The 13,550-nt window shown below is 38.7% G+C and overlaps 1 protein-coding gene across 4 annotated transcripts in view; it reads right to left on the bottom strand.

Moving 5' to 3' along the window:
* The window catches only part of LOC119732632 (myosin-10-like), a 66,020-nt gene extending 53,466 nt beyond the window's left edge, over positions 1-12,554 (bottom strand). For 3 of the 4 annotated variants that reach the window (XM_038206251.1, XM_038206252.1, XM_038206250.1), the window contains exons 1-2: positions 12,120-12,553; positions 10,788-10,970 (exon numbers count right to left, since the gene is read on the bottom strand). In XM_038206251.1, coding sequence (XP_038062179.1) covers positions 10,788-10,970; positions 12,120-12,155 — 219 coding nt within the window. In that variant the 5' untranslated portion in view covers positions 12,156-12,553. Of the gene's footprint in view, positions 1-10,787; positions 10,971-12,119 lie in introns of all 4 variants that reach the window. The other variant, XM_038206249.1, reaches the window with a different exon arrangement.
* Between the last annotated feature and the right edge of the window lie 996 nt (positions 12,555-13,550).

Below are 13,550 nucleotides of genomic sequence, written 5' to 3'. Positions count from 1 at the left end.
TCTGTGGCTCGATTTTAGAAGTAACGACGACAACTCCGCTCACGGATCCGGTAGGAAACTCGGAGACGGAGGAGGCATCAACATTCAATTTAACAGAGAAGCCGAAAGTCAAGGTGACCTCACGATGTACGTATTTTTGGTCATGGATGCTCAATTGAACTTGGAAGACGGGAATTTTAAATCTCTGTTAAGTTAAAATGACACAACCGCATTGCGCTTTAATCGTCGGCAAAACAAATTCGGGTAAAACCAAATGGATTTTGGATCTGTTAGAGTCAGACTATAAAAATACATTTGAAGCGATAGTCATCATTTGCCCTACCATATTTAAAAACAAAACGTACATCGAAAGAAAGTGGATTCAAGCAGATCCCGAGGTATACCTCTGCGATCCGGATTTGTACAAGATGACGCTCAACGAAGCGATCGATTTTTACAGTAAAATATTCGAAGGTGTTGCCACGCTGTTTATCGTGGACGATTGCTCTTCGGATCAAGAGATTAAATATCGTAAAAAGACGTGCGCGCTAAGCAAGATGGCGTTTAGCGGAAGACACATAAATCACAGCTGTTGGTTACTGACCCAAAAGTACAACAGCGTTTTAAAAGATTATAGAGAAAACACGGCATGGTTAGCGTTATTTTACTGTAAAGATAAAACATCGTTTGATCAAGCGTTAGACGAAAACGACGTCGTACCCATTGAAGAACGAGATTATATAAAACGACGTTTGAGAGATGTGAAATATAGTAAATTAGTCGTGTACACCGAACCTCCAGTTAGTTACGAGCTACTTGAGTAGGTTAATAACCTAACTGCTCAACTAAATTAAGCTAGGTGCTCAAGTAAAATAAGCAAGGTGCTCAAGTAAAATAAGCAAGGTGCTCAAGTTAAATTACCTAGCTTAGTAGCAAATATGACCTAGCTTAATAGCAACCTATTCAACAAGCTATACATGTATTACAATTTGTTAATCAACAAACGTCAACAAAATACATTTTGCTGTTAGTAAATGATAGCAATATTCGAGTATTTGCAGTTTTTGGCTGTTATCGTCATATCGATTAATTTATCGTTTTACACCTACGAGTACCTTTGCCTTTGTAACAAAGTTGCAACAGCCACAACAAAATTAAATTCGTTTCTAATTAAATGGAGGACCTAAAACTGACTTTAACGAACGAACAAGATCACAACGCAGAACATAAAGATCGTTTGTGCGGTGTCGTAGCAGCCGGAAACTCTAGAAAGTACTTGGGAAAGGAATACACCGTTAAATATATCGAAGCTCTTGACAGCAAAGAACTCGACAAATTATATCATCTGTACGAAACTAAATTTGGAAATGAAATTGTTAAAACCGTTGGTAAATACACTTTGAGTTTATTTTCGAGAGTGTTAGCCGTTGTTACACCCGTACAAGTTTTAGGCTATAACGTCACTATAGATTCTGAAGAAGAACTCACCAACGACTTGAGTTCCGATCCTATTATAAGCGCGAGTATGGCTGGTATGTTGAGCGACGTTTGTTACAAGTACGGAACTTTAATATCACCCCTAGTTGCTACGATTATCACAACAAAACATTTGAAATTTAATAAACCTAATATAATAAATGGAAGATCAACAAGCAGCGACAGCACCGATCACAGCTCAACCAGCAGAGACAGAGACGCCCCAACCGATAAAAACAACGTCGTCACCGACGGTAACGAGAGTGACCAAGACTAAAAATCCTAAACGAATACAGCAGGGTAAAGCTTTAGCCGAGCACAATAGACAGATGAAATTAAAATTAGCAAAAATGAACGTAACATCGGACGAAGCTACGAGCTCACCGGACTACAACTCTTGGGTGATGTGGGGGGCTATAGCGTCTATAATAGGAGTGGGGTTGCTGTTACTAAAAAGTAAGGCAACTGCGCCGGCCGTACAGCCAGTGCCGGCAGTCACGCAACCCACTACACCCAGCGCCCCCAAAACGCTAGACATGGAATAGATCAGACCTTTTAGGTCTGTAGCTAAACCAGCAATTTAAAAACTGTTATATTAAAAACGATGAGTAACTTTGACACCAACGGAATAGCTAATACGATTTATCACGGAGCCGTCATATCGGGTCTTTCGATGGGATACGCCATGGTAGGAAATAAACTACTCAAAATGAAAGCGCCGGATTTAAGCAAACTAAGCGTAGAAGATGCGGGTAAATTGACGGGTATTATAAGTGGAGCTCTGGCCACGCAAAATTGGTTGGTGGCCCAGGGTATACTACCGGGCAGTATAATGAAAACGGCATAATTTAAATAGGTTTATTAAATAAATGGATGAGGGAGGATTTGACTTTGACCCTGTTGATGATTACGATTACGATGACGATGATGATGTAGCAGAGACCAATGTAGATGACGACTTTGATACTACTACACCACCGGTAGACACAGAAAGCGTCCTCGGCACGGGAACAATAAGCAGATTATCTATAAAAGTAATAAAAGAAGATGTTGATTCATTTTACAAACAAAATAATATAGACCCCGCGTTTATCGACCCCAACGATTTTGAAATTGGTCAAGACAGAAATCTATACGTTAAAACATATAAAGGTCGAGAACCATTATCTTATAGACGAGGTGGTCAAAGAATATATTACAAATTAAGTACCTTACAAAATAAATATGGTACCGCATTTATTCGCGACACCCTCAAAATCGCTGACTATAAACCAACACTACTTGTCAAACTAAAAGATAAACTCGAAAAGGTACAACCCGAGAGTATCCCCATGACAGAACTACCCAGAGCCACCGATGAGGTAACCGAGATTATAGACGATTTACAACGCGACACCGGCGCTCAAACAGAAGGATTAAATTACAGAGAACTCCAGGGTTTAGACAAAAGTCTTCAGACGTTGAGAGGTAACCTAGAACTTAATTTAGCGCGTCTCGCAGAACTAGACCAAGAGATATTTGATGCCGAACATGAATTAGGTGATCATAGGATCAGCGAAGAAGAACGACGAGAGTTAAACGATAAATTGAGCGACTTAGACGTCGAAAGATCCGCCAGATTAGAAACCGCAAAAACCAACGAACGAGGGCTCAAAAGTCAGATCGCTAGAATCAAAGAAACGATTAATAAAATATTAGGCAACGACACGACTCTGGCAGAAAAGATTAGAACTCTGTTTAGAGAACAAGGTGTGACCGTAGTGAGTATTTTAGCCGCTTTGAGTTTAGCCATCAGCACCATAGTGAGTAGCATCGTCGCTAGCGTGAGAGGTGTGGGTGCCCCACCCGCACCATCACCAACACCAACACCAACACCACCAAAAGGCGGTATCAAAGAGTGGATTTCAAAACAACTCGCTAATTTTGCATCTGCTCTTCAAAAACTCGGAGTGAGCGCATTGGGTGCTCTGCCGGGTATCATAGGCAGCGTACTGAGTTGGATATTTAACGCGCTGAGTAAGTCCGTATCGTGGTTGGCCGAACACGTGTGGGCTTTGTTTTTGGGTGTGGGGGCCTTGGTGTTTGCGTACCTGCAAAAACGATGGTAGTTGTAATCAAGTTTAAACAAAAAAATAAGCCTTACCAACTTTGTGCTGGTAAGGCTTTTTTTTTGTGTTGTGAGATTAGAGTGTGACTTATCGCGTTGCCTCGTAAGCTAAAATACCCATGCCAACGATAGCTAATATTCCTACCGTCAACGATAATTTTTCGTCTTGGTGAGTTTGTAGTTTCGTGGGTTGGGTTAAAACTGTTGGTGTTGGTGTTAGTGTTGGTGCAGGTGTTGGTGCTGGTGTGAGTGTTGGTGTTGGTGTTGGTGTTAGTGTTGGTGTTGGTGCTGGTGTTAGTGTTGGTGATACAACATCGGTCATAGGCTCTAGGGGTGTTGGTGGCGCGACGTCATCGGTGTCATCAAAAGAGTCGTCCGGTTGAGGTTGTGAGTTTAAATCTGGTACCAAACCAGTGTTCATACTCTGGGTAGCGATTTGAAGATTGTTGTTATAGCCGTCGTGCGTTCCAACCCTCAAGTTCATATCCGATGGAATTAAATATAACCCCGGTTTCACGACAAAATTTAAAGGCGTTCTGGCATACTGCAAAGAGTCTTGAAATTGATCGATACTCGTTTCCATGTCGTCTACTGCATTGATGATATCTTCAACGATGACGTTAAATTGTCTCTGAGCGTCTAATCCGGTGCCCGGTGATAATACGCTCGTTTTTGTTTGAGCCTGCGCACCGAGTAAAGCGTACACGTAAGATCTGATCGATTCGTTGATCTTTATGATTCCCGCGGAGGTAAACGAACTCTTGGCGGGTATAAAATCTAACCAAGCCATTTTGACGATGTCGTCTTGTTCGAGATAACCCTTCCAATGCTTAAAAAAAGCATCGTGTTTTTTTGGATCGTCTAAACCCCAATTTTTATCACCCGTGGGGTTGATAAAATCGTCGAGTGTGGTCGTGTTTTTATCATAGTCTAACGGTAAGAGTAAAAACGATTTTGTTTTTTCGTTCCAAAGAAAAAGCCGACCTAAGCCATAAGTCTTTTGATCTCTCGTCTGTTTAAAAGACTTATTTTGATCGATGGCAAACGTCCGACAGATGTTGGTAAATGCTCCACGATCATAGGTGTTGCTGAGAGCGTCAAACGAGTCTTCTCCCGGTATTGCTACGGCTATGTCGTTTAATATCCTTCTCACCGTAAAGTATAGATGAAAATTAAATAAGGCTTTAACGTAACGGTTGTTCGAGTTTAAAATATCGATTCCAACACCACAGCCCGTTGTAGCGCAATAGATCGCAAAGTTTAACTGATTTTGATAAAAAGACATGGGGTCTATTTTCCAACGAAGTACAGCATCGTTGGTATTGAGGCGAGATATTTTATAGTCCGAGATTAAGTCGGGAAACGGGGTTAAAAACGTGTTGGACGCGTTGACCGTAATCTCGAGTTTGCCAGTGAGATACGGACTGTCTAGTACAAGCGCTGGGGTGGTATCTTGTCGTTTAGCTACATTTTGATTTACTTGTTTCGCTACCTGATCAGCTATCGATTGTATCTGCTTTTTTAACGACTTAAAATCACTCATTATTTTAGTTTCAGTTTTAATATAAAAAGACTTTAAAATAAATGCATTCGTTTCACTTGTTTCAAAATGAGCAGACGTTTAAATTAGAAGACGTCGTAGATAATTTAAACGGTCAAAAATATATACGCGTAAAAAGGGTGTTGTTTAACGCCGGATATTTTAATATTTCCAGCGCCACGGAGATTGATTGGTTTACGCAAATAGATGGGAGACCCGCGTTTACCACGGATAAACCTCCCCTCATACCCGCGGAGTTTCTTTCAGATGTACACATAAGAACGCCGGATAGAGATTTTATAGAGCGATTGTTACCCGATATACCATACCACTTTTTAATTAACGATGAAAATGTTTTACAAAAAACTATAAACGATCTTATAAAAGCGTACGAAGACGATAGACTAGAATCCGTTTTAGAATCAAACAAAAGAAAAAGAGCTATTATAGCTGAACGGCGAGGGTTGATTTTAGCCGCCATGAATTCAGAAATACCAAAAACTGAATTAGAACTTAATACGCTTCAATCTTTAGTAAGAATATTATTTGTTAGAGAAAGAAAAATCTTTGAAGGTGAGGAATTGGCTTTAAAGTTTATTGAAGGAGAAATGGGTGCGAGCGAATTGAGCGAGTTGAGAGATAGTAGGGAAGCAGGGGTAATTATCAGGGGAAGTCTTATCGTGACGGGTGAGGATTTAGATTTTATTCCTCCGAGTCATTTAGAGCCGTTGCCACTCGGAGTCACCGGTTCGGTCATCATAGCACCGGGGTGGTACGACGTCGATTGGTTCGATTTCATTTTAAATTCTATACCCGGGGTAAGTTTTCGAATATTTAGAGAATCTAAAAAGGTGACGTTGGTGATAACCGACGTAAATCTCAAATTGCGCTTGAACAGAGAAGTATCTCGATTACTCAATTTACCCAAAGGAAGACTGGTACCCAGAGTGGTGTATACGGGGTCTTACGACGTTAATCCGTTTAAATTTTTGTTTATTCGCTGCCCGCAATTAAGTACGAGTGAAAACTTTTTTGATGGTCGTCCTTCTGACATCTTAAAAATCGTACCCGTGGCTACGCGCAAACCCGATATTGATAGAGCCGAGGGATTCAAAAATCTTAAAAACGGTATAATCGACAAACTGACATTTTCTATCAGCGGTGAAAAAGGACAGGTATTCAACAATAAGGGTGAGGGTATCATGATCGAGTTGGAGATCTTTTAATTTTAAAATCTTTTTATATTAAAAACATGAGTGTAGATGGTAAAACGTTATACCCCGATATTTCTGGAGATGTACTCCAATTACATAGTAACGTTAACGAAGAAACAAAAGTGTACAGACTTAAAAAGATTGAAGAGATTCGATCTTTAATCTTGAAAGAGAGAGACCACCGAGAGCGCACTTATAAAAAAATTAAGAGAATGATCGACACTATTAATTACGTAGAGATAGGATTAGGAGGATTGGGGGCTATAGCGGGGGCTGTCGGTATTCCCGCTCTCTTGGGTGTTATATCAGCCCCCGTTGGATTGGTGCTAGAAGGAACGTTTATAGGCGCTTTTGGTGTAGATATTCTGCTTAGAATCGCGTCTAGGCGATTATCCGCCAAGCTAAAAAAGCACGACCAGATTAAAATATTAGCAGACTCCAAACTTAACACGATTGAAGAATATGTGTCTCAAGCCATCAACGACGGAGATATATCGCACGAAGAGTTCTTATTGATTACGAGAGAGCTCGCCAAATTTAACGAGCTTAAGCAGAAAATTAGAACAAAGACCAGCACAAAGCTTCAAAAGATTAAAAACGATACAGACTTTGAAAAAGAAGTTAAAAAACGGGTAGACGAACGGCTGGCAAAAGAAAAAAAATCTCTTATCGAAAAACTTACAAGTTCAAATTCTCGGTAAATAAACATTATGAAAGCGAACCACCGAGTTATACCTCTATTTCACCTCTTAGGGCTACGCCCTCGGCCCCGCCTTTATTGTAGTGGTCATCGTATATTTTTAGTGCTTTATTAAATTGATTTTGAGTCACTTTAAATAAATCTCTAACTCGTTCTTTGTCTAATCCAACGACGTGATGATAACACGCCGCTATTAATGACCGTTTGACGCAACCATTTCCCCTCAATGTTTTGTAATTAACGAGCTCGTTATATTTATTGATTGTTTCTTGGACATCTTCCGAGTCTTGCTCTGGACAAACAGACAAAATAAGTTTCTCCACAGTTTTTCTTTTGTTTCTCTTTAAAGTTGACCAATTGATACGATCTTCTTGCACATTTTCTGCCGAAAAATCAAAATAACGTGAAACTATTTCACCGCACGTTTCACAAATTAAAAAACCATTCTCGATGATTATATGATGATCGCACTTATCCCCAAGTTGTGACGTCCCAAAGTATTCCATCTATTTAATAAAAACCGATATTATTTTTTATTCATTTTTCAAATACTCGTCGGTCTAAACATATTACTCTCCATTTTTATATTAAAAAACAGCTCCTCTACCTTTTTTACAGGTAGAGGAGCTAATTTTTTGTCTCGAGTTTCAAGGTCACGTGGTGGTGACTCACACATTTTTCAAGGTCGCGTTGTTTACACCAAATTTTTATCGTGCCTCAACACGTTTCAAGGTCACGTGGTGGTGACATATTTTTCAAGGTCACGTGGTGGTGACATCACCTCATTTTAGCGACGACAGATTTTTATTTTTTTTTTCTCTCTCTCTCCCGGAGTCAGGATTTTTTTTTTTTTTTTTTTTCTCCCGGCGTCAGAGATATTTTTTTTCTCTCTCTCTCTCTCTCTCTCTCGGCGTCAGGATTTTTTTTTTTTTTTTTTTTTTTTCTCCCGGCGTCAGAGATATTTTTTTTTTCTCTCTCTCTCTCTCGGCGTCAGGATTTTTTTTTTTTTTTTTTTTTTTTTCTCCCGGCGTCAGAGATTTTTTTTTTTTTCTCTCTCTCTCTCGGCGTCAGGATTTTTTTTTTTTTTTTTTTTTTTGAAATCGGGGGATTCCCCTATTTTTCCAAAATCGAGAGCGGCGTGTCCAGGCTCGCCGCAGATTTTTTCGATTTTGGTCCCGTACCCCCGCCTCCCTTACTACTGTCTATGAGGTCTATTGGAATTTACTTACTGGTCTGCACTAGTAATACCGTTACACATGATGTAGCTACATGGTATGGTGCCACCATTCTTAATTCTTAAATGCATGAAATTCAACACCCAGCCAAAGATCTTTGCGGGGGGCCAGACTACCTGGGGTATATGGTTGTTTAGGTGATCATACATGTTCAACAAGGTGTAATTTACAATTGCCTCCACGGAGGGGTCAAATTGAGGTCACCGAGATGTCTCCCAAGGTGATTGGTATGGCAACAGGTAGAAAAGAACATGCTTGTTCGCACGTGGTTACAAAAATATTTTGGTTAGTCCGCAAGATAAAAGATGATCATTAAAAAACGAAACTTGTATAAAATGTACTGTTAACAAAACAAACAGCTAACGTGGCTAACACTGACTTGTTTAAATTCTAGAGTCTTAGTTACGGTAGAAGGAACACTATTCTCTCAATTGTTTCCCAGATTTTTGAAAAATACATCTGTATTTTCAATGTGCTCTTTTTGTTTCACACACGGTACAAGTTTACAGTACTTAAATAGTATATTTTGAAGAAATTATAAAAAAAACTCCAAGAATTATTACCTACATTCTTGTGTTTCTTTAAACAGAAACATTGAGCACTAGTTGCCACTGGTGACCAATTTTCATAGTCACGACCCCCTATTTCTTTTTAGGCAACTAGTCATGGTATTGTGACTAGTTGCTGCGCCACACCTCGTTGTTGAGACCAGTTTACTAAATTTTGGAATTCATGGAGTTTTGGGGATGGAACACTAAAAGTTTATTTGAAGATCTAGTTGCTGCGCCACATCTCGTTGTTGGGACCAGTTTACTAAATTTTGGAATTCATGGAGTTTTTGGGGATGGAACACTAAAAGTTTATTTGAAGATCGATGTACCTTTTCATTCATGCATGTACACTAGGAAGTTTATGAAATGTTCATCTGAATGGACATTTCATGAAAAGATTTACTCCATAATCAGATAAAATCTGGAATAAAACCCCAACTACAAGAAACTGGATGACTTTGACTTTAGTCCGAAATGCTGACTTAGCAAATGTAGACCCAGACTGGGACCTTGATTGCAGAAAAACATGCAAAAAAAAACTCAGGCCAACTTTGCTCACTCTTTAGCTGACAAAATTCTCCAAAATTTTCTTGAGGCAAAGACAAGGTCCTCAGTATTTCAAGTTTGATTTCAAGCTCAACTCAATTTTTAAAGGAGATTTTCTTCAACATTTTGCACCCGAGAGTGAAGCCAACTGATTTCAATTTGAAGCCTAAGGCTAGACTGGTACATGGCCAACTTTTGGAAAAAGATTGACTACAGTAGTCTGGTGGCATGTATGAAGGAAATATATAGAAATAGAGACTTGGTACCAGATGTTTTTCACTTCCTTTACTTGAAGGAGTCTGAGACAGTGTGTGGACTGGTTGTTTCATGCGCCAGTCTATTTTCTTGTGTTGCATGTTTTCAATATCTTTCAAATTTTCAATCTACGGCTGCACTATCACTCCCATTTGCGTAGAAATGCATTCGCTTGATCAGTCTATCACACTTCATATGGTCAATCACCTTTTTCTTTCTAAACAGCGTGTCCCAAAAAAATGTCCCTCTGATAGACTGTTCAATTAATTCCAAAATCAAGTATTTTTCTCAATTTAGTGTTCAGATTTAGAAAGCCCATTTAATTTTGTTACTTCTGTGAAAATGTCATTGGTCTCGCTTTATTGGTTTTGAATACACAGTCTATTATGTAAAAGCAGTGCTTTTCAGCCCATTCCGAGTTTGCAGTGCTACATTTTCTGCACATTGAAGGACAAACCATCAGTGGAACACACCCTGTGAAAGCAAACACGACCAGTGGAACTGAACTTTGATTAGTTTTCATTTGAAAAAAGTAAATGAACTTGACTTTAGTTACTTAGGCTAATAACAAAAACAAGAACACAGTTGTTGAAATAAAAGTGAAGCATGGAATAAGGTATGGTGTGTCTGTAGTGTGCATTTCTTTTTATCAAACTTGGAATGGGCCGGAAAGCACTGCTGTTACATAAGAGCCTGTGTATTCAAAACCAATGAAGTGAGACCTTTAAAATTTCCAAAGGAACTACCAAATTAAGTGGGCTTTCTAAATATGTAAACTTAATTGAGTATAAAACTTGATTTTGGTAATTATTCTGTGGTCTATGAGAGGGACATTTTTTTGGGACACGCTGTATCACAGCTCTGAGTGATTGTTTTTTAAAAAAAAAAGTACTATTGAGGAAATTTTCTACAGTATTGACTGATCGGACAATCACCTTTCTGCATGATCACACACGTTTATGGTGTAAATCAAGGATTTTCTTTTGTTCCTCTTCCCTTTTCCTTTGTTTGTACTTAAACCTTTTCGCAACAGCTCTCATTGGTTTTGTACACGTTTTCCAACCGAGGAGTCCTCAATTCAGTTTCTGTCCGCAATTCACCGATGGTGTTGCACTTGTGTCTTCGATTTACACCATAAACACGTGCAATCCAACAGATTAAATCTTGCAATACATTTGGCTCACCTCTTGCATTTCCACCGCATGTTGCTTATCGGCTTCGCCCAATGCCTGCTTAGAGGTCGCGAGGTTAGCCTCGGTGTGCGTCAACAGACGCCATAATTCCTTGAGCTTGGCCTGATCGCCGATCTGCGGATCCACGCCGTTCTGCTTCAGTCTCCGATTGATCTCGTCCAGTTCATTCTTACTCTGAAAAGACCAAAAGAAGAAAATGTAAAAGTAGGAGTTTGTTACAACTAACACGCCCTAACGCAAACTTCCTTCTTGATAATAGTTTGGTTGTGGTACCTGCTGCTATATCAGATTTGAACCAGCCAACGGACCCCGGCAAGCTCGGTGGTAAGACGTCTGCACTAGTAAGCAGGAGGTCGTGGGTTCAAGTCTAACCCAAGTAGTTTGGGAATTTTGCTCACGATCACTCGGGACAACACTGAGTATACAAATTACAGTGTTTATAAAAATACATCTGTGAAGGGCAGAACCCGATATTTCACCCAATCGCAAAATTCCATATTAATTAATATTTAAAGCTAGAACTAAACTATAGCCTAAAAATTAAAATGTGTCTTATTATAGTAGTTCTATCCTACACGCATAATATCTTTACCGCTTTTAAAAAATTATCATGATAAAAAAATGATGACTTAGGCCCTATTATCGAAAATCTTGTATAAACATTGTACTAGTGTAGTCATTTTCATAAAACCGAAACCTTTCCCTTCATACTTCTTAAAGTTAAATTCAGTTGGGAAACATTTATCAGACAACTTACCAGCAGTACCAACTGTACCATAACAAAAATTGCATTTAAATTCAAAAATTCAAATAATTTCCCAAATTTTTATAAATACAAATTTCACTTTCATGCTTTTACAACATGTTTAAATGAATAATAACGAGCTATTGTTCTGTACAATTATTTAAAGCCTACAACAAAAATAATATATTAAACAAGCACACCAACATTGACTGAGTGATTGATGACACAATGCAAAGGTCTTGTGCACAGTGCAGGGAAAATGTGATTTTGGTTATTTAAAAACAAATAATAATTTAATACAATTTAAATTCCAGAAAATTAATGTCTGTCTTCTGATGAAAACGGAAAAAATGTTGCAACCCGACACCACTTTTTTCTTCTTATATCTGTATATCAATCATGTCAATAAAGGTCAGTCATTGCAAAAATGTTGAAAAGACATGAATTTGGGACTGAGAAACATTTCCAATTTTGTTCCTACTTAGAATTTTTTTTTGACTCCCCATAGACTTTGTACACAACCGCTGAATTGGTGTCAGGTTGCAACATTTTTTCCATGAAAACAACTTTGAACTTACCGTCAAAATACCGTTGACAGCCCTCGATCGCGACATGACGTCCACCGTCGGCTGTTTAACTTGTTTGAAACGTTACCGTAACTTTATTCGATGGCAGTCGGATCAATAACACTCATTCAATTCATCATGTTCATTGATTCCAAATGCACACTGCACAGTGAATGAATCACTCTTCAACACCCAACACGACCATTGTGTGGTGGGTGACTGACACCAATCCGTCCAACCGAATAACTGGAGAGATTGGACAAGTGCCAAGAAGTGACAACCAGTACGCCCAACACCTTATGTTGCTAGCTAACTGTAAAAAAAGCTCAAATTGAGCGAATGACAATTTGCAATTCGTGCATATAAAGTCACTGTTTTTAGAGCAAACACTCATTCAATTTCGGTGCGTGCTGCTCCATCCAGTTTTCCGCTGAAAAATCAATTAATTAGTCAGTGACTGTCAACAACTTTCAAATTCATAAAGACTGTGCCCGAGTTGAGATGGTTACCAGATCAAAGAAAGCGACCGTTGTCTTGATATAGCGCCACCACATGACGAAAAAGAGAAGGCTTTCTTTTTGAAAGGGGGGGCGGGGGGAGTTGGCAATTTTATTTTGGATATAAAATTAGGTTTTGTCCTTCATCGACATGTAAACACTGTATACTCAGTGTGTTACCTCCCGGAGTGAAGGTTGGAAAAATCACTCGGGTGGGACTCGAACCCACGACCTCCTGCTTTCTAGTGCAGATGTCTTACCACTCGACCAACGAGCTAACGGGATCTGTTGGCTGGTTCGAATTTGATGTACATAGCAGCGGGTACCGCATGAACTATTCATATTAAGACGCAAAAAAATTCCATATTTTGAATACGTCCAGATTTCTGAATACATGATACTGTGGGGAAAGAACAATTGTTTGGATCAACGTTTTTTCTCCTGTGAACTTTTTAGTGATCCCCCAGAAATGAAAAACACTTTTAATAAGTTTTTTTTTTTTTTTTTTTTTTGAAGCTACTTTTCTGAACGCGTGGATAATGAAAGAATTGGATAACACAGCTAACTCCCGTCATTGTTTTCATGGTATAAATATGGTTTTATTTAATTAAATAGGTATTTTTTACTTTCAAATATTGATTTCATTTATTTTCTTTTAAATTAAGTCATCTACCTTCAGTATATTTCCTCCCAACAAATTTTTAATTTGTGTGGTTTAAATCGAAAACAACAATTTGTAAGTTTCGTTTAAATCTAAACAAAATGTTTTTTTTTCTATATCAGACTTTTTTCCACTCTCTGGAAAGATACTTTTATTGTGTGTGTCTTTTAATTTTGCGCACAAACACAATAAACACGTGAATTATTCTTGGCCGTAATTATACTTGAAATTTGTAAAGTAAGTCTATACCACAAATATTTTTGACGGATTTTTTGTGAATAACTT

This window comes from Patiria miniata, unplaced genomic scaffold (assembly GCF_015706575.1).
Source record: "Patiria miniata isolate m_02_andy unplaced genomic scaffold, ASM1570657v1 HiC_scaffold_24, whole genome shotgun sequence".
Classification (NCBI taxonomy): domain Eukaryota; kingdom Metazoa; phylum Echinodermata; class Asteroidea; order Valvatida; family Asterinidae; genus Patiria; species Patiria miniata.
The sequence above is the reverse complement of the archived record's forward strand: the minus strand, read 5'-3'. Positions and strand labels throughout refer to the sequence as shown.